Below are 27,998 nucleotides of genomic sequence, written 5' to 3'. Positions count from 1 at the left end.
ATCTTTTACCTTCACATGAGGGTGTAATCTATTTCAGAAAATTAAGTGTGTTGTTGCAAGATGAGCTCATGTGAGTTTGAGGAACACTTTACTTTTTTGACAACATAATATGTAACAATTACAAACATTTTATTTATCTTCCAAAATTTATTAACACATTTTATATAATTTGTTCTTATAAAGTAGAAGTACCAGGTCTATTTCCTCACAAATTTAAGAAAACAGTTGTGCACTTCGTTATTAAGATCTGATGTATTTACATGTAATGAAGAATTAAAAACAACATGGACAGACAGGACACATTACAACAGAATGTTGTAAACAAAAAGGAACACCTAAGCATATTTACATTTACTTGGATGTACAGAATACCATGGGATTAAAATAGTTACAAAAATGTTTTGCATGAAAGGTTGTTAATTAAGCATAGTATGTCTGTCGTATATGTTCCTCCGCTGTTCCCTAACTTGTCTTTTCCACTTATCTTGCTGATGGCCAACACGATTCAGGACATTTCCTCTTACACCCATAGCATGTGAGGTAGTTCCATCAACACTAGTGCTGGGCTCATCCTATACAAAAGAATTAACATGTACATTCAGACAAACAAACACTATTGGGGAACTGTAAAGATTCTACCGCATAATATATAAAGGATGAAAATATATATTTGCAAACACAGCTACATTTTTCTGTCTTTTATGCAAGTCTGTAGTACTCTTAAGGTAAGCAACTTTTAGTATATGAATTCATGATACTATACCTCTTCATTATTGTGTTCTTGATAGCTGCCTTTTACACGTTTGTTCAAGAGTGGATCCAAGCAAATCAAAAACAGCATGTAGATGACAAGGAGGGAAATTATCCAAATAACTATTATGACTACATACTGCAACAAACAGATACTTTAGTATATTCAGCTGCTCCTCATCTATAATCTACCTACCTTAACAAACCCAGTTCATACCTTAATTATTGATGTATTTCGACTTTCATATTTACATTCACACCTGGGACAAAATTCCTGCTCCTTGCCCTTAATCTCATCTCCTACTTGGGGCAGGATCACATTGTCGCAATTGCTGTAACAGATTCATATAAGCAGACAACTTAGCAAAGCACGTAATCACATCATCTCAACCTTATGATTACAGAATTTCATGCATGTTAATTCAGTAATGGAAAGGTAGGTGTGTGTGTGTGTGTGTGTGTGTGTGTGTGTGTGTGTGTGTGTTTTGGAGGGGGGGGGTGGGGGGCTGCTGCTCAATGCCTATGCCACTTGCCACATACAGAGTGTGTAGCTTCACCACTTCTACAGTTTATTGCATTATAAGCATAGCTAATTGCATTATAAGCAGTTTAACAATGAGTAGATTTACAATGAACACACTTCCATAACAAAAAGAGCATTATTATGTTTGGACACAGTCCATTACTGCAATATCGTGCAACCTGCCAACTGCCTCATGGAAGCTATTTTCTTGGTACTATGCACAACACTCAGCATTCATTCATAGATCTAACATTAAACATGACGAGTTAGTATTAGATTGCCTATGCTGTTTACAAGAGTGCCAAATTATTGATATGTGGGTTTTGGAGGTTTTACAATGAACTATGTTTACTGCCATTTCAGCCAAGCTTCTGAATATTTGAGTTACATTTCATCAATGGCAATGATACTGTTGAAGAACTGCTCATCTTCCCCGGAACATTATTTCATACGTAAATGGCATATGTTCACTGTAATTTCTACATGTGGAATTTATTACATCCTTTCATCGTAGTCTTATTTCATCAAGCCTTAAAGACTTATGTGCATCACTTCATGAAATACCAGCAACATCAACCATCTGCACCTGTTCTGCTCAAAAATTGGCAAGTGGTACAAGGGCAATACCAGTAAGGCAAAAGGTAATCATGGATGCTCCAGTCAACACTTCCTAGTATCTGAGGCTGGAATGTCTGTACTGCTTCAAAATAGCTTAGTGTGTGAAAGTAAGCCTTTCTAAACTCTGAAGCATAATCTTTTCCTAATCACAGCTTTCTACACACCAGTAACACTTCATTTATAATCTATTTTGAAATACACTTATCATATGCCAACTTATGTTGTTTAAGACTTCAGGAATCAGAATCACCTTTAAATTTGTATTCTCATATTCTCAATTATTGATTGAATGCCCTGTTTATTTTTTCGTTTCTTCTTTAAGCTGTAATGTACATATGTAACTTTTACTACTGTATAGAGTACTTTTGTAAGTCTTTTTATCTTTACTTTTCCTTTTGTTCTTCTTGCTGTAGGCCTTAAAGGGCCCGATAAGGCAATAAATGATGATGATGATGATGATGATTCTCATATTCTTGTGTTCTTTTCAGGTACTTTCATTAGTGTCAACTTATCTTGGATGCCAACAAATTTATTCCACACTGTACAATATGATTAAAATAACTAAAAATGAAACAAAATATTTAACTGGTGAGATTATGTTTACATCTCCATTTATTAGATATTTTTATGAAGGAACTCTTGCTTTAATAATTATACTTTAAACATAAATGAAGTCAGACTCTTTGTGAGATGCACAATGACACATCCAGTACAGGCTACATTATCTACTTAGTGTGTCCCTGATGCTTTTTATAATTTCACCCCTCTCAGTGAATACTCCCACACTCCAATTATTACTTCGAATCCACCCCATATAGACCAAGTTCCATGCTCCTGTCTGGGACACCTTATGGTAAAATTATATCCTGTTGCAGTGGCAACCCTTTCTCCTGGAGGAAGCATGGAAAGAGATGGAAGTCTAACAAACCATCATAATGGCTATGAAGGCTGTCTTACATCAGCATCGCTGTCTAAACTACAAAGGAAGATCTGGTGTCACCTAAACAAGATAACAAGATACAAACAGGCCATGTCAGAACTGGGACTAGCCACATAGATGGGACATCATCAGTAGCCCTGAATGTGATTGTGGAGCAGCAGAGCCCACCGTAGGACATGCTGTCCAGTAGTGCTCCAAAAGCAGATACTCTGTGAAATGGAGTAATGTCCTGGAAGCTGTTAATTGAAGCATTTAATTAGATATCAAATACTGATGTAGGTCTATGAATGTGCAGTGCTGTGTCAAATTGTTTTTCATAAAATTTGTGATTTGGAACTGTTTCTTTCTAGAATTAATGATCTGTAATTTTTTCTTTCTATTTGTAATTTGGAACTTTTGGATCACAGTTTGCCACACTGCAAATAAATAACAATTTTCACTTCCCTCTACAACTGTATTATGTAAATTAAAAGGCTGCACTGTCATTATTTTGCTTCCTGGGATTTCCGTAACACACCCACTAGTGTTCTATAATGCTGCAGATATTCCTTCCTATAGGTCAATCTGTGCATCACTTATAAACAATTTCACCTCATTTCAGATTGTGGTGCCTGCCATTCATGTGATGGCTGCTCTCTGCAAGGCAATCTTAAATCTTTCCATCAATAAATCCTCTAACGAGGCAAGGCAGTCGCAAAACTGTCATCTGATAACTTTCCTTCCTACTTATCTAGTCCAACAACACCCTGCAGCTACTTTTACTGTGGGCGGATATGAAGACATCCGATGCTGTGGGTGAAGCCTTCTGTTCCATTAGCTATAATACCCCCACCCACTTTGTGTATTGTGTTGCCTTGCACAATGTTGAATTCAGTTCATGTTTCCTGTGCAAGGAAATTTAAAGTAGACAGTAACCAAAGTAAATTGTCTGGGGTAGTTTACACACAGGTGGAATCTAACGAACTGTGGGTTGGAAGAGAACCACAAATTGGGAAGACTTAAGACACTTTAGAAGCCAGTAATAGTTCCCATCATCAATGGAACACACTATTTCTGCTCAACAGCCCAAAAACAGTAATCCCAGAAGATTTATAAGGGAGGAGGCTTAACAAGAAGGGCTGCAGGCAACAAAAGTTAGCCAATTAGTCAATAATCTGATGTCACTCATTGCTCATATGCCAAGTCTTCTATTACATCACCACCAGCAGACTTGCTATCATGATTGGCGAACAAACATGACATCTTGATGCAGAGTGACAAGCATCCCTCTATCAACACTATTTGCAGCTTCAGTCCCAAAGGCTACAAGCAAACGAAGAGTATCTACCTTCTCCCTCTTCACAATGGCCAGTGCCTTAGCTGCTTGACGCAGGTTTATAAGGTATACTTTAAAAAGTATACATTGATCTGTATTCAGTGTCCCATGAGAAATAATTAAAGGCAATTATTCAATTGCTTTGTTGAAATTACTTTACTGAAATTGTTTTACTGTATGCAGTTCTCAATTAGTCATTTCTTTCAGGTAATTGTTTCCAACTCAATAACAATGATCATTGCTTGTTTATTTTCAGCAATATGACTACCACTAAAAACTTATGATAGCACAGGAAGGTCACTATATAAATGGTGCCCGATGTGGGGCTAATGAAAATAGCCTCTATATAGTCTGTCCTCTATTGGGTTGCTATTTAATTCTGCTCCCATTGTATCCTTACAGCCCTTTACAGCTGATTTCAAAAGCTTATGTCTATCTCTGCAGCGATACGATTTAATTAGGAGAGCAATATTTAATTTGATATGCACTTTACTTTTCCTTTAAAGCTTCTCAATTAGGTTTTAACCAGAACATATCTTTACCAATTCTGAAATACCTACATCTTGTATATTATTATGGACATTGAGCAACCACTTACCTGAATTTCATATGTTTTGCTCCTAACCCCCCCTCCCAAAGAATATTTCCAACTGAGATTTTCACTCTGCAGTGGAGTGTGTGCTGATATGAAACTTCCCGGCAGATTAAAACTGTGTGCCGGACCAAGACTCGAACTCGGGACCTTTGCCTTTCGCGGGCAAGTGCTCTACCAACTTGCCTGCAAAAGGTAAAGGTCCCAAGTTCGAGTCTCGGTCCAGCACACAGTTTTAATCTGCCAGGAAGTTTCATATCAATGCACACTCCACTGCAGAGTGAAAATCTAATTCTGGAAACATTCCCCAGGCTGTGGCTACGCCATGTCTCTGCAATATCCTTTCTTCCAGGAGTGCTAGTTCTGCAAGGTTCACAGGAGAGCTTCTGTGAAGTTTGGAAAGTAGGGGACGAGGTACTGGCGGAAGTAAAGCTGTGAGGACGGGGTGCGAGTCGTGCTTGGGTAGCTCAGACGGTAGATCACTTGCCCACGAAAGGCAAAGGTCCCGATTTCAAGTCTCGGTCCAGCGCGCAGTTTTAATTGGTTGGTTGGTTTTGGGGGTTGATGGGGGCTTAACACCGAGGTCATCAGTCCCCAGTTAAAAACAGACATACTTGTAAAAGACTTATACAGTAAAAGCGTAACCTCTGCAACCAGAGGGAGGGAACACCAAGAGGTACAGAGCTAAAATGAACGCCGCAGTAACACAAAATAGAGGACACTTAAACGGAGCAGAGCAAATGGTTGACTACAGCAAAACAGACTACAGTGGTTGATGGATCAGGTAAAAGGTCAACCACTCAACTACAAACAAAGAACCTCCAGCTGGAAAGCGTTGATAGAGGTACCAACACAACTTGTTACCATAAAAGACACTATTTTGGTATCCACGTCACAAAAGTCACTGGAGTGGGTGTAGCCTGAGAGTGCCCACACTAGAGCGAGTAATAAAATCCAGCTGCACAGATAAAACTGAGTCAGCTATAGAGGCATCGTCACCGAGAATTAAAGGAAGTGCAGCTGGTAAATTAAAGGACTGCCGCAAGGGGGCTAAAAGGGGGCAGTCCATCAGAAGATGGACCACTGTCAGCCCTGCATCATAGTGACACTCAGGCAGGTTCTCACGACGAAGGAGATAGCTGTGGGTCAACCGAGTACGTCCAATTCGGAGACAGCAGAGAACAACTGAGCCCCTACGCGTGCTGAGTTCCATACGGCCGTGGACGACTTGACCATGCGGAGCTTATTTGGCGTGTTCAAGACAGACCATTCAGAGCTCCAGACATCACAGACCTTGCGATGTAGGGCTGACCGGAGGTCTCTTTACACGAGACCAAGCTCCAGGGGTGGCGAAGTTGTGGCCTGCTTGGCCAACCGATCGACACGTTCGTTTCCTGGAATGCCGATGTGGCCCGGGGTCCATACAAACATTGCTGAACGACCACACTCGGCGAGAGCAGAAACAGCATCCTGAATACCACTCACCAAAGGGTCACGAGAGAAACACTGGTTGAATGCTTGCAATCCACTCAGGGAGTCATTGCATATGACAAATGACTCCCCAGGGCAGGAGGGAAGGTGAGCGAGTGCACGATAAAGAGCAACCAGCTCCACAGGGAAAACACTGCTCCATGTAGTTGTCGTGAATGAAAGCAAACCATGTTGAGGTGCCGCCAGCACCATTGTTTAAGCTCGCAAAGATGAGGTGTCCAATTGAGCTGAGCATCAAACAGCATGCCAAGGAAGTGATGCGTCTCCTCAATATGAAGGAGTTCATTGGCAAGGTAGAGATCTGGACGGAAGTGGACCGTTCGATGACAACAGAAATGCATCACTCGGGTCTTAGAGGCTGAGAACTGAAAACCATGGTTGGATGCCCAAAAATGTGCCTTATGGATAGCTCCCTGCAGCCGCCGTTCAGCGACACTGATGCTTGGGGAACTGTAATAAAGACAAAAGTCATCGGCATATAGAGAGGAACAGACCGATGAGCCCACCGCAGCCACACGACCATTAATCGCCACCAAAAAGAGCGGAACACTTAGAACCGAGCCCTGCGGGACACCATTCTCCCGAATATGAGCAGAGCTAAAATATGTGCCAACTCTAACCCGAAAGGAGCGATTGAAGAGAAAATTCCGTAGAAAAATCTGAAGTGGACCCCGTAAGCCCCATTCGTGCAGCGTAGCAAGGATATGATGGCGCCAGGTGGTATCTTACGCCTTCCAAAGATCAAAGAAAACAGCAACTAGATGTTCTCGCCGAGTCAAAGCTGTTAGATGTTCTCGCCGAGTCAAAGCTGTACGAATAGCTGACTCTAGTGAGACTAAATTGTTAATCGCTGAAGTGGCCCTGGCGGAAGCCCCCCTGTTGCTGGGCTAGGAGGCCCCGAGCTTCAAGGATCCACATGAGCCGCCAACTCACCATCCGTTCCAGGAGTTTGCACATAATGTTGTTAAGGCTGATAGGGCGATAGCTATCAACCACCAGTGGATCTGCACCAGGTTTCAGCACTGGGATGGTAATGTTATCCTGCCAAAGAGTTGGAAAAATGCCCTCCATCCAGATGCGATTAAACAGGGCGAGTAATTCACCCTGACAGTGCGCCGAAAGATGGCGAAGAAAATTGTTGTGAATTCAGTTTGGACCTGGAGAGGTATCAGGGCAAGCTGTAAGGGCACTTTGGAACTCCCATTCACTATCATTCCCAACGGTGCATGTGAAACGACAACTGTGTATGCTCAGCCTGCTCTTTAATGGCATGGAATTCTGCGCTGTAGCCTGCTGTCGCGGAGATGAGTAAAGTACTCTGCCAGATGTTCGGCGATGGCGATTGGGTTAGTACAAAGTGTACCCCAAAGAGAAAGGCAAGGGACAGACACATGAGGGCAAAAGCCAAAAATGCGCAGATCCCGCAACCACACCTGAGATGGGGAGGTACGAGAACCTATGGTGGCAACACATCACTCCCAGCAGTCCTGTTTGCTGCCCTGGATTAACCACAGCCGTTTAAAGGCAACCAGATTCTCTAAGGAAGGATGACGCCGGTGTTGTTGCAGGGCTCGCCGGCGGGCGGACAGCTTCTGCAATCTCTGGTGTCCACCAAGGGACTGACTGACGCCTTAGGATACTGGAAGAGCAGGGGACAGTTGCCTCGGCAGCAGAAACAATGGCCATAGTGACCTCGTCCACCGCCAAATCGATGTCACCAGGAAGCAGAGCGATGGCCATAGTAGCTGAGGTGTAGGCTGCCCAATCAGCTCCACAAAGAGACCATCATGGCAGCTGGTCAGGAGGTTGGGACTGAAGAAGAGAAATCAGGATAGGAAAGTGGTCGCTACCACAGAGGTCGTCGTGGACCCTCCAACTGACATATGGAAGAAGACCTGGTCTACTAAGAGAGAGGTCAATGGCAGAAGATGTGCCATGAGTCAAGCTAAAATATGTGGGAGCACCAGTGTTAAGGAGGCAAATGTCCTGCTGAGCCAAGAGAGCCTCAACGTTCCAACCATGGTCCGAGTTCTGGGCCCCATCCCATAAAGGGTGGTGGGCATTAAAGTCCCCCAAAAGGAGGAATGGCAGGGGGAGCTGGGCGAACAAGGCAGCTAGGTCAGCAAGAGGGACAACCTTATCTGGGGGAAGGTAGAGGGAACAGATGGTAAGCTCTATTCCTGCCCGGACTCTAACAGCCACAGCCTCGAGAGCTGAGTGAAGTGGCCCTGGGGCACTAGGAACAGTGGCAAGAACATAAACACAGACACCGCCAGACACCCTGTCGTATTCTACGCGGTTCTTATAGTAACACCGGTAGCCACAGAGGGAGGGGGTCCGCTGAACAGGAAACCAGGTTTCCTGTAGGGGCAGGGAAGTGGCACAAAAGCTGTTTCAACTTAGCAAGGTGGTGGAAGAAACCACAGCAATTCCATTGAAGGATAATGGTATCCGACTGAATACATGAAAGAACCTGGGGGGGATAGGTCACGCCTTAGAAGCACTCACCACCACCGATTGCGAAGTAGCCTGATCAACTTCCATAGGAGATGCGGGTCGAGCAACATCTAGCTCCTGAGGGGACACTAGATGCTCCACATCTTCAGGTGCAGTGGTGAACTTTTCTGTCTTTATGTCCTTCTCCTTTTGCTTTTTCTTCTTTTTGGTAGGGTCCCATTTGTCCTTCGGTTTATCAGGCTGGGTGGGATCTTCCGACCCAGTCTCATGGACCGAGGAAGACCTGGAAGCCCTATGGCCCTCAGGTGGTGGCTTTTTCAGCCACTGGCTGACATCTGGAGGGGCAGTAACTGTGGAAGGGAGGGCACCAAGTGATCCCTTCCGCACGAGGGGAGCCAGAGGAGGCGGGCACTTCTCCGGCTCAGAGGTGGGGACTGAAGTCTCCAAAGGAGGAGGGGTTGTTCTACATCTACATCTACATTTATACTCTGCAAGCCACCCAACGGTGTGTGGCAGAGGGCACTTTACGTGCCACTGTCATTACCTCCCTTTCCTGTTCCAGTCGCGTATGGTTCGCAGGAAGAACGACTGTCTGAAGGCCTCTGTGCGCGCTCTAATCTCTCTAATTTTACATTCGTGATGTCCTCGGGAGGTATAAGTAGGGGGAAGCAATATATTCGATACCTCATCCAGAAACGCACCCTCTCGAAACCTGGCGAGCAAGCTACACCGCGATGCAGAGCGCCTCTCTTGCAGAGTCTGCCACTTGAGTTTGTTAAACATCTCCGTAACGCTATCACGGTTACCAAATAACCCTGTGACAAAACGCGCCGCTCTTCTTTGAATCTTCTCTATCTCCTCCGTCAACCCGATCTGGTACGGATCCCACACTAATGAGCAATACTCAAGTATAGGTCGAACGAGTGTTTTGTAAGCCACCTCCTTTGTTGATGGACTACATTTTCTAAGGACTCTCCCAATGAATCTCAACCTGGTACCCGCCTTACCAACAATTAATTTTATATGATCATTCCACTTCAAATCGTTCCGCACGCATACTCCCAGATATTTTTACAGAAGTAACTGCTACCAGTGTGTGTTCCGCTATCATATAATCATACAATAAAGGATCCTTCTTTCTATGTATTCGCAATACATTACATTTGTCTATGTTAAGGGTCAGTTGCCACTCCCTGCACCAAGTGCCTATCCGCTGCAGATCTTCCTGCATTTCGCTACAATTTACTAATACTGCAACTTCTCTGTATACTACAGCATCATCCGCGAAAAGCCGCATGGAACTTCCGACACTATCAACTAGGTCATTTATATATATTGTGAAAAGCAATGGTCCCATAACACTCCCCTGTGGCACACCAGAGGTTACTTTAACGTCTGTAGACGTCTCTCCGTTGATAACATGCTGTGTTCTGTTTGCTAAAAACTCTTCAATCCAGCCACACAGCTGGCCTGATATTCCGTAGGCTCTTACTTTGTTTATCAGGCGACAGTGCGGAACTGTATCTAACGCCTTCCGGAAGTCAAGAAAAATAGCATCTACCTGGGAGCCTGTATCTAATATTTTCTGGGTCTCATGAACAAATAAAGCGAGTTGGGTCTCACACGATCGGTGTTTCCGGAATCCATGTTGATTCCTACATAGTAGATTCTGAGTTTCCAAAAACGACATGATATTCGAGCAAAAAACATGTTCTAAAATTCTACAACAGATCGACGTCAGAGATATAGGTCTATAGTTTTGTGCATCTGCTCGACGACCCTTCTTGAAGACTGGGACTACCTGTGCTCTTTTCCAATCATTTGGAACCTTCCGTTCCTCTAGAGACTTGCGGTACACTCCTGATGTTGATAACAGGGGAGCAACAGAAGAGGGTGTTCCCCAACTACCTGGGGGGCAGGGATAGATGGCTGGGCTGGAGGACCCACAAAAAGCGGCTGAGATTGGGGGCTCATCACCAGGGATGACAACATCGAAGCTGCTGCAGCAAATGTCGATGAAATGCGCACAGGATGAAATCAGTCGTACTTGCGTTTAGCCTCTGTGTGAGCGAGCCTGTCCAAGGTCTTATACTTCATAATCTTCCATTCTTTTTGATAAACCGCGCAGTCTGACGAGCAAGGTGAATGTTTTTGTCTGCAGATGACACAAACAGGGGGGCAGCGAACACGGGACGTTGGGGTGGGAGGCACGTCCACAATCCTGACAGATAGGGCTGGCGTCGCATCTCGATTACATATACCCAAAACTCCAGCACTTAAAGCAGCGCATGGGAGGAGGGACGTAAGGCTTAACATCACATCGATATATCATCCCTCGAAAGCCAAGATGAAGGCACCGGTGGCGACCCTACTATCTTTAGGTCCCCTGAAGACACATCGTACAAAGTGGACACCGCGGCATTCCAGTTTTGCACGGAGCTCGTCTTCAGACTGCAACAACAGGTCAGGATGAAAAATAAGTCCTTGAACCATATTGAGGCTCTTATGAGGCATAATGGAGACTGCAACATCACCGAGCTTGTCACAAGCAAGCAATGCCCGTGACTGCTGAGGATGCTGTCTGTATGAGGACTGCTCCAGACCTCATTTTAGACATGCCCTCAACTTCTCCAAACTTGTCCTCTAAATTTTCCACAAAAAACTGAGGCTTTGTGGTCAGAAATGAGTCTCCATCTGTTCGGCTGCAAACCAGAAATCGAGGAGAATACGTCTCACCAAGTAATTTAGACCACTGTTCCTCCCCTGGTGGGGACAGGGAAGGGAACGACTGGGGGTCATACTGTAAAGCATTGAACTTTCCTTTCTTAGAGACTCACGCTTGCGCACTATTCTATTTCGTTTCATGGTGGTCCCATGAGCAGCTAGGAGAAGGAATGTCCACCCAGACAGAGCCCCGCTTGCCTGGGTAATCCGAATACAACTGGGAGGGCGGCAGGATCCCCAGAGATTGCCCGCTAGCAACTGTTCTACCTCAACAGCCATGCGTCTCCTCTGCGCGCAGCACACCTTGAGATTGAGGTTTTTTTTTACAGAGTTTTATACCATCCTTGTGACCCAGGCAGTTAAGCCAAGATCCCCAGGCTCTGGACCGTACAACGTTCCACCGTCACACCTTACAGTGGTCATTGAAGCACGCTCAGAGCTTATGCTATTGAGGACTGGTGGCGCTTCCCAGTCCCCAGCTCAAGGACCCCCGGGTTGCCAAGCCCGTACCCAGCAATTAAATGCTGAGCCCCCTGAGGGGCAATTTTAATCTGCCAGGAAGTTTCAATATTTCCAACTACTGTACAAGATATAGTAAAACTGCTGTACTTACATTAGTGTCCCTTTGTACTAACATCACTGGTGATTAACATTTAATGAGTCCAAGAGGACAGAGGTGCTTATCTAATGTAATAGACGTGTCATTTTCATTCCCAATGTGCTTAATTTTTTTCCATAAATAGTACCCAAATATGTTACTAAATTGACTCCTCATTTCAGTTGATTCTCAGTTTCACATTCCAGAGATCATCATGATCATGTGGAATGAGCCATTTTAATTCCGCATGATAAATTATTTTATAATTACATCTACACACTTAGCATTAACAACAGATTTTTGTATGTAAAAAAGAAACCATGCGCATATCAATAATTCCTACACACTATCTCTTACATATTACAATAACAGAAAAAATTGTTCAATGGAATAGAAGAAGTTATCAAGAAGAAACTTTTTCAGTTCATTTTCCAGTTTTACTTTGCTGTCTCTCACTGGGCAAGGATCAAAAATTTTGTTTGTAGCACTGTGCTCCCCTTTTTGTGCTAAAGACAAACTTTATGAGGTGAAATGAATGTAATTTCTTCTTTTATATCTAAAAAGAAAGATGATGAGACTTACCAAACAAAAGCGCTGGCAGGTCGATAGACACAAAAACATACACACAAAATTCAAGCTTTCGCAACAAACGGTTGCTTCGTCAGGAAAGAGAGAAGGAGAGGGAAAGACGAAAGGATGTGGGTTTTAAGGGAGAGGGTAAGAAGTCATTCCAATCCCGGGAACAGAAAGACTTACCTTAGGGGGGAAAAAAAGGACACACACACACACACACACACACACACACACACACACACACACATATCCATCTGCATATGCACAGACACAGGCAGACATTTGTAAAGGCAAAGAGTTTGGGCAAACTCTCTGCCTTTACAAATGTCCGCCCGCATCTGTGTATATGCGGATGGATGTGTGTGTGTGTATGTGTGTGTGTGTGTGTGTGTGTGTGTGTGTGTGTGTGTGTGTGTGAGCGCGCGAGTGTATACCGGTCCTTCCCCCCCCCCCCCCCCCCACACACACACCAAGGCAAGTCCCTCCGCTCCCGGGACTGGAACGACTCCCCACCCTCCCCCTCAAAACCCACATCCTTGGATCCCTCCCTCTCCCTCCCTCCCCCCGCCGAAGCAACCGTTTGTCGCGAAAGCCCGAACTCCGCGTGCATGCCCGTGTGTCCATCGACCCGCCAGAGCCCCTGCTTGGCAAGTCTCATCATCCCTCCCCTCAGACACATTCCTCCCACGTGGAATGCTTCCCTCCATCGCACTCGCACTCTCGCTCTCTCTCTCTCTCTCTCACACACACACACACACACACACACACACACACACACACACACACACACACAGATTTTATATAAACACAATAGAGGGAAACATTCCACGTGGGAAAAATACATCTAAAAAGAAAGATGATGAGACTCACCAAACTAAAGCACTGGCAGGTCGATAGACACACAAACAAACACAAACACACACACACACACACAAAATTCCAGCCCTTGCAACCAACGGCCGCCCTGCCAGGAAAGAGAGAAGGAGAGGGAAAGACAAAAGGATTCGGGTTTTAAGGGAGAGGGCAAGGAGCCACCCCAATCCCGGGAGCGCAAAGACCCACCTCAGGGTGGTTACCCAGGCCTGCCAACCCAAAGTTTGGTACAGATTTATTGATGACATTTTCATGATCTGGACTCGCAGTGAAGAAGAACTCCAGAATTTCCTCTCCAACCTCAACTCCTTTGGTTCCATCAGATTCACCTGGTCCTACTCTAAATCCCATGCCACTTTCCTTGACGTTGACCTCCACCTGTCCAATGGCCAGCTTCACACGTCCGTCCACATCAAACCCACCAACAAGCAACAGTACCTCCATTATGACAGCTGCCACCCATTCCACATCAAACGGTCCCTTCCCTACAGCCTAGGTCTTCGTGGCAAATGAATCTGCTCCAGTCCGGAATCCTTGAACCATTACACCAACAACCTGAAAACAGCTTTTGCATCCCGTAACTACCCTCCCAACCTGGACAGAAGCAAATAACCAGAGCCACTTCCTCATCTCCTCAAACCCGGAACCTTCCACAGAAGAACCCCAAAAGTGCCCCACTTGTGACAGGATACTTTCCGGGACTGGATCAGATTCTGAATGTGGCTCTCCAGCAGGGATACGACTTCCTCAAATCCTGCCCTGAAATGAGATCCATCCTTCATGAAATCCTCCCCACTCCACCAAGAGTGTCTTTCCGCCGTCCACCTAACCTTCGTAACCTCTTAGTTCATCCCCATGAAATCCCTAAACCACCTTCCCTACCCTCTGGCTCCTACCCCTGTAACCGCCCCCAGTGTAAAACCTGTCCCATGCACCCTCCCACCACCACCTACTCCAGTCCTGTAACCCGGAAGGTGTACACGATCAAAGGCAGAGCCACGTGTGAAAGCACCCACGTGATTTACCAACTGACCTGCATACACTGAAGCGTTCCATGTGGGAATGACCAGCAACAAACTGTCCATTCGCATGAATGGACACAGGCAGACAGTGTTTGTTGGTAATGAGGATAACCCCGTGGCTAAACATGCCTTGGTGCATGGCCAGCACATCTTGGCACAGTGTTACACCGTCCGGGTTATCTGGATACTTCCCACTAACACCAACCTGTCAGAACTCCGGAGATGGGAACTTGCCCTTAAGCATATCCTTTCTCGCTATGCGCCAGGCCTCAATCTCCGCTAATTTCTAATTTCAATTTGCCGCCGCTCATACCTCACCTGTCTTTCAACATCATCTTTGCCTCTGTACTTCCGCCCAGACTGACATCTATGCCCAGACTCTTTGCCTTTACAAATGTCTGCTTGTGTCTGTGTATATGCGGGTGGATATGTGTATGTGTGTGTGTGTGCGCGCGTGCGCGAGTGTATACCTGTCCTTTTTTCCCCCTGAGGTGGGTCTTTTCGCTCCCGGGATTGGGGTGGCTCCTTGCCCCCTCCCTTAAAACCCGAATCCTTTTGTCTTTCCCTCTCCTTCCCTCTTTCCTGGCGGGGCGGCCGTTGGTTGCGAGCGTGCGCGCGTGTGTGTGTGTGTGCGCGCGCGCGCGCGCGCGCGCGCACACGCCCGCGCGCGCGCACACGTGTGTGTGTGTGTGTGTGTGTGTGTGTGTGTGTGTCTATCGACCTGCCAACGCTTTTGTTTGGTGAGTGTGTGTGAGTATGATTGAGGGAAGCATTCCACGTGGGAGGAATGTGTCTGGGGGGAGGGATGATGAGACTTGCCAAGCAGGGGCTCTGGCGGGTCGATGGACACACGGGCATGCACGCGGAGTTCGGGCTTTCCCCCTAAGGGAAGTCTTTCCGTTCCTGGGATTGGAATGACTCCTTACCGTCTCCCTTAAAACCCACATCCTTTCGTCTTTCCCTCTCCTTCTCTCTTTCCTGACGAAGCAACCGTTTGTTGTGAAAGCTTGAATTTTGTGTGTATGTTTGTGTTTGTTTGTGTGTCTATCGACCTGCCAGCACTTTTGTTTGGTAAGTCTCATCATCTTTCTTTTTAGATATATTTTTCCCACGTGGAATGTTTCCCTCTATTATATTCATATCATTAATTTCTTCTTTTGATATTTTAGTCATATACACTTGACAGCACAAAAAGCAGGCCACCCCTGAATTCCAATGTGTAGGCAGCACCTGACTGTATACAACCAACACAGCATAGCTGTGTCACAGGTCCTTTAAACCCTCTACAGTACAGTCGTTTGACTATACACAATTGTTATCACAAGCTATACACAATTGTTATCACAAGAGACCACTACAGTACACTGACAGCAATCAGCCCTGATTTAAACTAATATCGCGATACAATAAATATTAGGAAACACATTATTGGGGATGAGGCAGTCCCTAACGCTTGTAAATTAAAATTCATTACAATAAGTGACACTTCAGAAGTCACTATCACACTAATTAAATGACATGACCAGTTTTTGTTCACAATCATATTGAAGTTTTCACAAGCAGTTTACAAGGACGAATGTCCAAACCTGGAAATAAGTGACGATACATTTAGCCCTGCACTGGGAACCACATGAAGCCAATATTGGCTCTGAGAAGTAACAAAAAAAAGTATCTAATAAAGTCCAATACCCAAGTGTGAAACAGCATGAAGTAAAGTTGTGATAATGGAGGGGCGCAGAACCAAGTACCTAGACAAATTGTTAACTAAGCACAATTAGATGTCAGCTATTAAATATGTTCAACTATAGCGTGATACTGGAATCTGAAATGACGATGCAAATGGTTTTTTTCGGGCAGGGATTTGAACCTGGCACCTTTAGATAGATCTTATAGCAACAGATAGACATGAAATATTTATTGTTTTTTCACCAGTAGTGAGATTTGCACACGTTTGGCTAGAGGTAATGCAACGAATAGTTCTGTGCTATCTGGGACTCCAACCCCGCACATATTTTCGCCTTTCACCAGCTGTTAGGAGTGCACTATTCATAGGGAGTAGTTTGGCATTTTGAGAGAACAACAAAATGATGAGGGTTCATATCCACATAAGAATTGGAATCTGATCTCTAATCCCAGTCCAATGCCAATATTTTCAAAATCTCAAGGTCACTTACAATAAGAAAGGAAGGTCCTATGACCTTACTTGACTGGTTCGTGAACTAAAACAACATTACTAATGTAAGAAAGCTTACTAGAGAGTTTCTGCAAGCAGCAACTTCTGCCGAAACTAATCCAACCCTGTTCCAGTCAGTAGTGACTGGACATGTTTAATGTTGACTTAGAACCATGGCACAGTCCTGCATTTTTTTACTTGGCATAACTGGAAGTGAAGAGGGTGTTAAAAACTGGTACCCCCAGCGGGAATCTATCTCCACCTTCGCCATTACACGCTAACCTCAGTCCAACCAACCACCAAATTTCACACGCGTTATCACGTTTTTATCATAATAGTGTATGCAGCACATGGTACAAGAAGTGTTGACTCACTTCTACTCTTGTGAATAACCTATTCTTGATCTAGCAGTCAAGATCACGCAGTGTGAATGCAAAGCTGTGATATCAAACCCACCTTTTTCCTTTCTTTTTTAAGCTGTATTACATCTATCTGCTAAGAGCATCAATCTGACAGAAGGTCAGAGACATTTTCGTTAATTTTCTAACCAGCCAGTAATAGAAAAATCTTGCGGAAACATGTCTGTGAAAGGGCTCATGGGTGTCTGTAACAATAAGACCAATTTCAGTGCCATCAGCCAGCAGCCACTTGATACAGACTGGCATCCACCCAAGTGATTGCAACACAATGGGCATGGAGCCTATGATTTCCAGTAGGCTTTTATGTGCTCGAATTATCAAGTATAACATTATGGAATGTTGCGTATCATATAATATGTTTCAACATGCCCTGTGGCAATTTAGTTTAGCACATTGCTATAATCATATTTTACTATGGTGTTACTTTATTGAAGTTAATAGTATAGCTTCTCATTTTTTACCTTCTGAGGAGCATCATTTATGCACAAGAAAACTGAGTCTAAAACCAAATAAGGTCTAACATTTGTGACATTGTGTTTAGTTTGTGTTTAATAAAAGGGCGAAAGCAGTGGAGGCAATTCAAAACAACTGTGCCCTTTATGGAGTGAGTGCTATCGAGAAAGACAAGTTTTATCATTTCAAGTAAGATCATTTTGGGATAAATTAATCACCGTAGTCAGGAAGACAAACAGGCATTAATGAAAGACGTTTCTGCGATTTACTACTACGGTCAATGACACTGTATCTGCTAATTGAAGGGAGGAAGGTTATAGTACAATGTATTGTCAAAAACAAGATTAGACACAAAGCAGAATTGTACACTGGAATGGGAGGGGGAAATAAGTCATCTGTGCCCTTTCAAAGGATTGATTTGGGCATTTGCTGTAATAGATTTCAGGTGGTCACTGTAAACCCAAATCAGTGTAGCCTGATGGTGATTTGAAGTACCATATGGTAACCTCACAAGTAGAAAATAGTGGTTAAGTCTTAACATGGTGATACTTTTGTTTCAATAAGTCAGTAGTGAATTATTACAGGCAAGGTCATTTTCCGGAGTGTAGCGGAAGTTACTGATTTTATGCAGTTTCTTCAACAATTAATACTCTAAGTTTTCTCGTTTGAAATAATTTAGAATTATTTTGCTGGTGCTTTCATTAGGGCCAGACAAAAAGTCACCTAACGTACGAAAATTTTCTTACAAGCATCAACAAATTCACACACTATCAATTACAAAGGCAACCTCTTCTGTGCAATACAGCTTCATAATACAGCAAAAGATTATGGTCTCAATATCTCACTATGCCTCTCAGCATCATCACTTTATCTGCTACCACTTAACTCCATACTCACCATTGGTTAGGAGGTACATTGCGAATGTACAGCTTTCGATTCGACTGTGTCACATTAACAACTGAAGGATTTGGGCATACACACTTGCAACGAACGTCTTCATATGATTGGCTCTGAAAATAAAAATTAATTTCAATAAATGCATTCAGAGGAAAAGTCTGGAAGTTAATGTTAAAATTCAAATTCAAAACAAAACAGCATGTTCCTGAAATGCAATATACTCTCCAATTTGATAAATGCAAGTAAACACAATATATGAAATTCTTTTAGTTAGTTCATTTGTCCACAGATTAAATTCATCACAAAAATTATGATGTGAAACCTCGACAGAACAAACAAAGAACTCTCATATACCACTTAAAAATATGTATAAAAAATAATATTTAATGGTTACATGCTGGCTATTTGCAGTTTTTTAGTGACTATTTACCTCTACTCAAGAATTCCAAGGCTGAAGACAGTTACAGAGTAAAGAATGCCTTCTAGCCAGGAGATTCACAGTAGTAAAAGTATGGGCTAAAAAGATAACGAACATCAGCTGGACCAAGATGACAGAAACAATCAGATCAGTAGATGGACGTGCCTATACAAGTGTTCCCCACAGCTCTGCAGGTGACGGGCTGCCCATCTCACAGTTGTTCCAATAGTGATACTTTGTAGTCAAAGTCTTAGGGAAGGGGGAAGAGCATCAGTGTTACCCCTAAAACTGAAACTGCTTTGTGACAGAAAAAAAAGGGGGCTAACCACATGTAAAAGAAATTAAAACAGAGTAAAAGAGCGATGACCATGGCAACTGGCAAAGGAGATAAGACTAGGGTTCCCCAAGGCCGGTATGCGGCTGCAGTCCCAACCCCCCTGCCCCTCTCCAAAACTATTTTAATAAGTTATATCTGCAAACAAAAACCACTTTCAGGGAGAAAATGAGTCATTTGGCAAATTAGTGGCAAAGAATCAAGAAAGTCACGCTCAGTGTGGAGAAGCAGGAGTAAGTGACATTTCACCAGCATGTAAGGCTCCACAACCATAAACTGGCAGTGGCTCATTACATAAAATGAGACTATTGAATCTGGTATGACTAATGTGGAGGCAACATAGGACAGTGGATTCTTTCTCAGAGGAACGGGAAGAGGAGTGCCATCAAGTAGTAGTCTCCATGATGGTGCAAGGTTTTAATAGAAGGGGCAGTAGCCCATCAAATGTTGTTACATATCTAAGTGTTAAGAGGTCTTACTTGAACCCACAAACCTGCACTTGAGACTGTCAAAGTAAATAACCACTATCTAGCCAGTCAGCCTTTTCATTTCTGGGGATATCCACATAACTTGGGATCCAGAGAAAGACAACTGAGCAGACAATACCTCTAAGGTCAGAGAGGGTGATAACAGTAACATCCATCAACAGCTTGAACGCTCATCATAGAGACACTAAAAATTAAAATGAGTGTGTTTGATAAAACATAGGGCTCTGTTAATGGCTATCAGCTCCACTGTACACACACATTACATGTTCCTGGCAACAAATGATGTTACTGAACAGAGGGAAATTTAGCATTCCCCATCCCATCTATGGTTTCAGAACGATCAGTGTAAATGATGGTAGCACCACAATACTCCTGAAGAATAGAAACTGAAAGATCATGGGAGAGACAACTTAAGTTCTTTGAAATAGGTCAGTTCTAATTTGTGGGCCAGGTACTAACTGAGGGGAAAGATTTCTATGAAGGTTAGGCAAAGGTCCCAGCCGAGGGTCTCAAGGCACATTCCAAGTGTTAATCCCAGCTACTCTAAATGATGAATATGAGGCATCCACATCAGCTTTTTATCAAAGGTGAGACCCAAAAATTCGGACTTGTCAACAACATCGAAGCACTGGGCACCAGAGTATAGTTTTGGATCAGAATGGGCCATGTTACAATGAAAAATGCATTACTAACATTTTTGTGGGAGAGAACTGGAAGCCATGGAAAGGGTTTAACTGGAAGTCTGTTGCAACGTGCCTTGGAGTTGGTGTTCAGCTGAGGCTATAGGTTGGGAGCTATACTATATGCAAAAGTTGTCAACATACAGCATTATGGTGACCAGTAGTTCAACAGAGGGCACTAGCCCACCAGTAATGATGAGAAAGAATGTAGCTCTAAGCACGGAGCTGTGTGGGATGCTGTTCTCTTGCACCTGTGGAGAGTTGAGCAATGTACAAACTCTAAATCAAAACAACTGGTGGGATAGAAATTAAAGATCAGAAATCAGTAGGAAGCCCCTACAGTCCCACTCATGGACAGTAAGTAAAATATGATGGTACCAAGTTGTATTGTACACCATATGTAGATCAAAAGAGACTGCAATGATCTGCTGCCTGTTGGATTGCTGTTTCCAACTTAACCAGATGGTCAGCTGTAGATCACTCCTCCCAGAAATCACACTGACGGGGAACAAAATGCTCCCACAATTTGAGAACTCAGCATAATTCTCAGGCTGTATCCTTTCAAGCAGTCTGCAGAGCACATTGGTGGGCTAATTGGTTTATAGTTGTCAATGGACATTGGGTTTTTGCTGGCTTACAGACCAGAGTGATCATATTCTCACCACAGTGAAGGGAAAATACTTTCTAGCCAAATGTGGTTAAGCATCCTGAGTGGGTGGAATCTTTAAATAACATTCAGATAATATTATTAATCATATCAGAGCCTTGGGCTGTATCATTTGACAAGTAAAGGGTCTGAAAGGTGTTCCCAGTAGTGGAAAGTTCATCATACAATTAGTCACAGGAGGGGAGGGTAAAGGATAGGGAGTTGTCTTCACTGTTGCAAGGTGTTTTACACAATGTTCAGCATGAACCAACGCACTGATAAAAATCTCATCATGAACGAGGAGACCCAGGCCGGTTTTTTACCTTCGGAGACCCTGTAGGCTTATGGAGCTCGGCCACACCATGAAGAGGCATGCATTCCCAAGGAGACACAGAGCTCCCAGCATTCCTCTTAATGTTTTTCATTAGATGGTGAGCCTTAACAGAGAACTGCTAAAAAGTTATCGGACTGGTAGTGAAGTACGTTGTGGAGCCCTTTAACTATGTCCAAGGAATTTTCCTGACCTTGTCTTTTGATCTATTTGATCCTCTACTGTCCTCTATTTCATTTCTCGAAGTTGCCTATTCATCTTCATTGTTAAATTTTAAATTCTTTATAACCAATTCTTCTTTCACCTTATCCAGGTCCCACCATCTTAATTTCCCAACTTTCTGCGATTTCTTCATTTTTATCTGCATTTCTTAATCAACAAATGAGGGTCAGAATTTACTTCTGCCCTGGCAACACTTGCAGCTTAAAATATGTTTCCTAGATATGCTGCTCTGTGATGTTGGATCAGAAACTACCATCAAAAGCAGAATAAATGGCAGTATAATCAAGACCTGTCCAGTAGAAAGTTCAAGAGTGATGTTGCCCCACCACAATCTTGTGGTGACAAAGTGATCTGTAGCACAGCATGAAATCTCCATCTTCATTCCATATTTAATACATTATCCATCATTTATAACAAACTGGAAGTGAAGTCAGAAGAGCTGTATCATGAAATAAAAAGAGTCTCCAAACAGTATTTTGAAGAACATTACATAAACATTCAAATATGATAACTGAAATTCCTGGTAGTATGTAAATAATTTAGGAGAAAAGTGCTGGAATATTTCAGTTCTACAGCTTTACTTGAATGAGGGATTGTGTTGAGTAGAGTGGAGAAGGGGAGAAATGGGACAGGGAGTGGAAGGAAGGTTTGAAGTATGGCGACTGACAGATGGGAGGGAGCCAGCGTGTGCAAAGGTTAGGAATGCAGGAGGGAGAGGTGATAGATGGAAGAAGTACGAAAGCAACATGGGCACTGGCGATGTTGAATTAGCGCAGCACATAGAGGAGTGGATTTGGAGGGGGCAGCAGAACAGAAGGGGAGAGTAGGGAAGATGGCTTGAGCGTAGGATGCATGAAGGCTTGGTCCTCGGGTTGGGTGCTAGCAGAGATTGAGACAAGGAGGAGTATGGGAACAAAGGATGCGTCACAATGATAAGTCCCATCCATACAGTCCACAGCAGCTGTTGTTGGACAGGAGGTGGCAGATGCCACAGTCTGTGAAGCAACCACTGAAATCCAGATTGTTGCTCCCAGCAGAGAATTCCTCCAATCTTGGCCACATTTGGGCAATGGCCTTTCATTGAGGTAAACAGCTGGTTAGCAGTCATGTTCAAATAAAGTGCCGTGCAGAAACTGCGACAGCCCCAGTACTTCACAAGTAGCCTTGCCTCTAGATGGGATACAATAAGCCAGTAATGGGACTGGAGTAGGATGTTCTGGCTGTATGTCCCTAACAGGTCTTGCACCTGGGTCTTCTGCAGACATATGAGCCATGTGGCAAGGTGTTGGGAGTATGTGTGTCATTAGGATGGGCCAGGACATTGCATAGAGTGGGTGGGCAGAGGAATACAACTCTGGAAGGGGTGGGAAGAATGTTCCTCGTTTCCAGGCATGGCAAAACATAGTCGAAGCCCAGGTAAAGAGTATGTTTAGTTGTTCCAGTCCAGTATGACACTGAGCAATGATGAGAGATGTTCCTTAGCAGCTGATTCCTGGGGGTGGGGGGAGGATTAGGGACATGAGGATATGGCCCACAGAATCTGTCTGTGTGCTGGGTTTGCAGGATAGTGCCTATCTGCAAAGCCCTTAGTGAGACCTTCTGCATACTGAACAATGGAATTCTCATCACTGCATTAACCATGCATGGCCAGACTATATGGGAGTGATTTTTTGGTGTGGAAGGGACGATCACTATCAAAAAGCAGGCATTTCGGTGGTTAGTGGGTTTGGTATGGATAGAGCCCTCTGAGGTGTAGATCAATGTCCAGGAATGTGGCACTTTGGGCTTAAGATGACCAGTTGAAAGGAATGGAAGAGAAGGCATTGAGGCTCTGGAGGACGAGGATAGAATGTATTGACCCTGCATTTAGATTACAAAAATATCATCAACCTGAGCCAGACAGAGGGTTTGGTGCAGTTAGGAAGGTTTCCACTAGATCTGTTTGTACACCTTACCCCCAGAGGAGTAATTATATGTAAAATTTAATTAGTTAGATGATAAGGAATGAGATGGTGGATTTGGGGTCTGAAGGACGTTACAAAAGGTAGTGTTTGAAAGTGGCAAGGTCATGGGCATGGAGGATTTAGAGCAAGGGGAGGCAGTGGTAACAGCGATGAGTAAGGGTCCTGGAGGTAATAGGATGTCTACGTAAATCCTTACAAGAAGACGATAAAGAGTGAATACCATGCAGGTATTTTTCTGTTTAACAGTGTACAATATGGACAAACACAGATTTTTTTCTATTTTTCAATATTATGTTTCTGAATTTATATTACAATTTTAGTTATTCACACATGAAAGTGTATTGAATTTGAAGCAAATGTTACAGACAATGAATTGGGTTCTTGGGCTATGCTATAGACCGCTCTGTTATCACAACCTTCAGTTATTTTTTCTTTTAACCACTTTTGCAACCTGTTCCAGACCTCAGGCTAAGCTGTACACCATGCCAGCCCCAACAGTCAGTAATTTTAACCCCTGATGATGGAGATGGCCACCGAAAGCCAAAGTGTTTTCTTCTAATTTGAAGAATTCTCGGGTATCCGACCAGGTAGTGTCTTAATTTCTTCACAATATTTCAGCAGACGTACATGCTGCCATCTTCAGGTGGTTCCTGACCATTTGTCAGGAACCACCTGAAGATGGCAGAGTATACGTCTTCCGAAATATTGTGGAGAAATTACGACACTACCCGGTTGGATACCCGAGAACTGTTCAAACTGGATACGCCGGGAAAACTTCAGATTGGTTTCTTCTAACTGACAGAGCTGGCAACCCAAAGAGATTTTATTGAAGTTTAGAGGAAGTGGGATGAGGAGATGGTAAGTCAGTACATTCATTCATCCATCGTGTTCTGTAGACCTCCAAGAAGAACCTTCAAGGATGTGGACCTAATCAAAATATACATTAACATAAGATGAAGACATCATAAAAACTTAAACTGTAGGCCTATACTGTGTTAACAAGTTACTATCACTATTTTTACAGTCATAAATACCAAGTACTATTTATATTACAGTATTGCCCTGCAGCTTCATGCTACAGCTACTTGTCCTGCAGTTGTCCTCTCATTCCCTGGATTTAAATCAATAATTTGTGGGGAGAATGGCTAATAAGTACTTTTTTTAACTGTTAAGAGTCCCAATTCCTTGCTTTTCAGTAAGTGGTAGATAGTTGAATACTTTATCCACAGGGGCCATAATTACTTTCTGAACACAGGACAAGAAGGCAAAGTCTATCTGAAAATTATTCCCTGCTGGACAAAAGGAAGACAACTGGGAAAAGAGGAAGGAAGACTACGATTAATGTCCAACTGACAATGAGGTCATCAGAGATGGTGCACAAGCTTAAACTGTGTCAAAGATAGGAAAGGAAATCTACTGTTCCTTTCAAAGCAACCATTCTGGCATTTGCCTGGAGCAATTTACAGAAATCTGGGAAAAGCTAAATCTGGATGCCTGGACACAAAACCAAAGTGCCATCCTCTAATGCAAATCCAGTTTGCTAACCACTATGCTACCTCACTTTCTTGCCAATAATTATTTTTATTGTGGATATCAAAGGTCATCTGAAATTGATTTTATCAGCAACATACATAATTTTTGAGTAAATGTATTTGGAAGTGAGTAAGGATTCCAAGATCTTTAAAAAGGTCTCTGCAAGATGTACACTTACCTATTTCCCACAAAATTCTTACTGCTTGCTTCTGCTGAACAAATGCTTTGTTTACTTGTGCACTCCCCAGAGGACAATTCCATAAGCCAGTGTGAGTATATGCAAAATAAACCAACACACTTATCTTTAGATCAACCCAATGAGACATACTTTTAAGGGCATAACATGCTGAAGTGAGTTTCTTGATTAGTTTATCCATGTGATTAAGCCATTTGAACTGTTATCCAGCTGGAACCCAAGGAATTCTACATACTATACTTGATTTATTGTATACAACCATCGATGTCTGCTTCTGGCGCTAGGTCAGTATTACCGAGTGGGGCAGCAGTAAAATACTCTAACTGAAGAACACATACGTAGAAAATTTGCCTTGGCAGATAAACAGAAGTAACATTCAAAATACACTATTATAAAATTTACTTAAAGTGCAAAGCCACAGCAAGCAGCTGGCAGCATGCATGTTGGGGAATAATGTAATTCATGTGCTCTTGCTGAGAAGGGAGACAAGAAAATTTAGAGAATAAACTTTAGTTATTTTAGTCCCATCATGAACTGAATACAGCAACTTTAGAAACGTTTCGTAATTTAAGGAACTGATTACAAAGAAAAGAAGGTTCCATGAACATACCTAGCAAATGATTTATTTCATATGCTGCACAGGGACTATAATATGAGAAGTATGTTTTTGTGGTGTAGGTTGGCAGTCCAGTCAGCAACTTAGATAAAAACAGCCTTTTTTCCCCAAATGTAAAATATGGGCAAGAGTTACTCAAAACTATTACGACTTATAATATCTTTTATAGCCGTCACATTTGTTGACAAATTCTGTATGTGCCGGGTAACTTTAATAGACCAGGATTTGATATTATGATTTCAGAAAACGGATTTAAAAAGGTTGCAGAAGTCGCAAATTAATGTCAGTACTCCACAGCACGGCAGGTGACGATACGAATGAATGGACAACATTCGTTATTTTACTGAAAACCTTTGACATACTCAGCCGGTTAAGAAATGAGAGGGCGTGACAGTATTAAAATTAGTGTGTCAGCCGACAGATTAAGGAGACGTTCAACGTTTTATGCATATTGACATTAACAATTCGTTTCCTTTGAACTTCTGACGCACTTCTTCCCGTCTATTGCCTAGAAGAAAGGCATGTGGCTCCAACCTGACGATCGGATAGTCTAAAGAAATAATATTCTCTGTGGTGCAATTTGCATTTGCCTATAGCGAAGGCTAAAGGTGATGTGATATGATTAAGTTCCACAAAAAGAAGCCATCGAAGTCTGTACCCTACCACCATTCAAAACGCAAACGAGACAAAAACATTACAAATAATTCTTCAGCTTATACCAAACACTATACGTTATGAAATAGATTTAATGTTTTCACGCAAACGAGACAAAAACATACTATAATTCTTCAGCTTATACCAAACACTATTCGTTAAGAAATGGTTTTAATGTTTTCAATCATTTAAGAGCGTAAATTAAATATAGGGCAACATCCATACGTCACTTATTCGACGTATAATTAATCTAAACAGGCCCTTACTAAACACTACCTTTCTAAAGACAAGTGTGAACGACAAACCTGTGCACATTCTATACAGCTCAGTAATATTAAGCACCAACAAATTACTGTTCTACACAACATTTGAAATAGCTGAACAGTTCTCGCTATCCTCTAATCCCCAATCATAACACTTTGCACAGCAGCTGTCATACGCCTTCCTATTCCCATAGATTATACTTCTAGCGTACAGACTACAGAGATTTAAGCCGAGTTCGCACACACAAAAGGTGTCGCCACAGATGTTGGCACACGGCAGTTGCAACGCTGTTGTGGGTGAACTTAAAAGTTTTTAGTGGCGCAACTTAAAGGTCGCAACCACAAAAAGTTCAACTTGGTTGTACTTAATCCGCCACTTTTCTTCCACCACTATTCCCTGGTGACATATTTCGAAACACGAGCATTCTGTCGCAGTTATCGTGAAGTAATTGCAGTTGTATTGCATCCGATTTCATCAGTGGGTTATCATTTTATTACTGAAAAAAGTGAAAGCAGTAGTCGGCATGTTCACAGCTTCTGGAACTACAAGAACAGCAATTTATGTTTAATTTTTTGCAGCAGTGCGTGTGCATGGCGGAGGTGGCGGAGGGGGCAATGTTTCCAGACCAATGACGTATCCTACAATCTTAAAAGATTTTTGAATAAATAAACTTAACATATGAAACCTAAAAAGCGAGTCGTATAAACTTCGTGCTTTGTGAGACCAAACATTGTAATTGTGAATTTATGTGCAAGAACGTGATGTGGCAGCTGTTAAACTACAAATTAATTATTCAAAATGTCTATATCAACGAATGCAATAAAATTCTAAAATCTTGGAACAGTGGTACGTTTGCTGATGATATTTAAATGCCAGCTGCTGGATAGTTTGCCATTGGAGATTTATTCGACCACGTTCAGATCTAGCGAGTTGGGGGAGCAACACATCACTTGGAACTCAACACTGTGTTCCTTGAAACACTTCATCGCTCTCTTGACCTTGTGACATGGAGCATTATCTTGATGAAAAATGCTACTGCGATCAGGCTTGGCTCTGAGCACTATGGGACTTAACATCTGTAGTCATCAGTCCCCTAGAACTTAGAACTACTTAAACCTAACTAACCTAAGGACATCACACATATCCATGCCCAAGGCAGGATTCAAACCTGCGACCGTAGCGGTCACGCGGTTCCAGACTGGAGCGCCTAGAACCGCACGGCCACACCGGCCAG

At 43.1% G+C, this 27,998-nt stretch overlaps 1 protein-coding gene across 1 annotated transcript; it reads right to left on the bottom strand.

Annotated features, from left to right (window-relative positions):
* Positions 1–71: 71 nt before the first annotated feature.
* On the bottom strand, positions 72–26,984 carry LOC126187378 (uncharacterized protein CG1161). The gene is made up of 5 exons (XM_049928428.1): positions 26,806–26,984; positions 18,419–18,531; positions 968–1,082; positions 764–889; positions 72–572 (listed from the first exon to the last, which is right to left on the bottom strand). The coding sequence occupies exons 1-5, from the start codon at positions 26,866–26,868 to the stop codon at positions 417–419; spliced, it is 573 nt and encodes a 190-aa protein (XP_049784385.1). The 5' UTR covers positions 26,869–26,984; the 3' UTR covers positions 72–416.
* Positions 26,985–27,998: the final 1,014 nt, after the last annotated feature.

Source organism: Schistocerca cancellata, chromosome 5, assembly GCF_023864275.1.
Source record: "Schistocerca cancellata isolate TAMUIC-IGC-003103 chromosome 5, iqSchCanc2.1, whole genome shotgun sequence".
NCBI classification, from domain to species: Eukaryota; Metazoa; Arthropoda; class Insecta; order Orthoptera; family Acrididae; genus Schistocerca; species Schistocerca cancellata.
This window is presented reverse-complemented; position numbering and strand designations above follow the sequence as displayed.

What these genes read in the sequence shown, in the direction of transcription:
- LOC126187378 (XM_049928428.1), bottom strand. Translation starts at nt 26,868, where the DNA reads ATGTTGTGTAGAACAGTAATTTGTTGGTGCTTAATATTACTGAGCTGT. An exon ending in GCTGTATAGAATGTGCACAG is followed by an intron (nt 18,532 to 26,805) that starts GTTTGTCGTTCA and finishes TTTTATTTTCAG; the next exon opens with AGCCAATCATATGAAGACGT. An exon ending in AAGAACACAATAATGAAGAG is followed by an intron (nt 573 to 763) that starts GTATAGTATCAT and finishes TCTTTTGTATAG; the next exon opens with GATGAGCCCAGCACTAGTGT.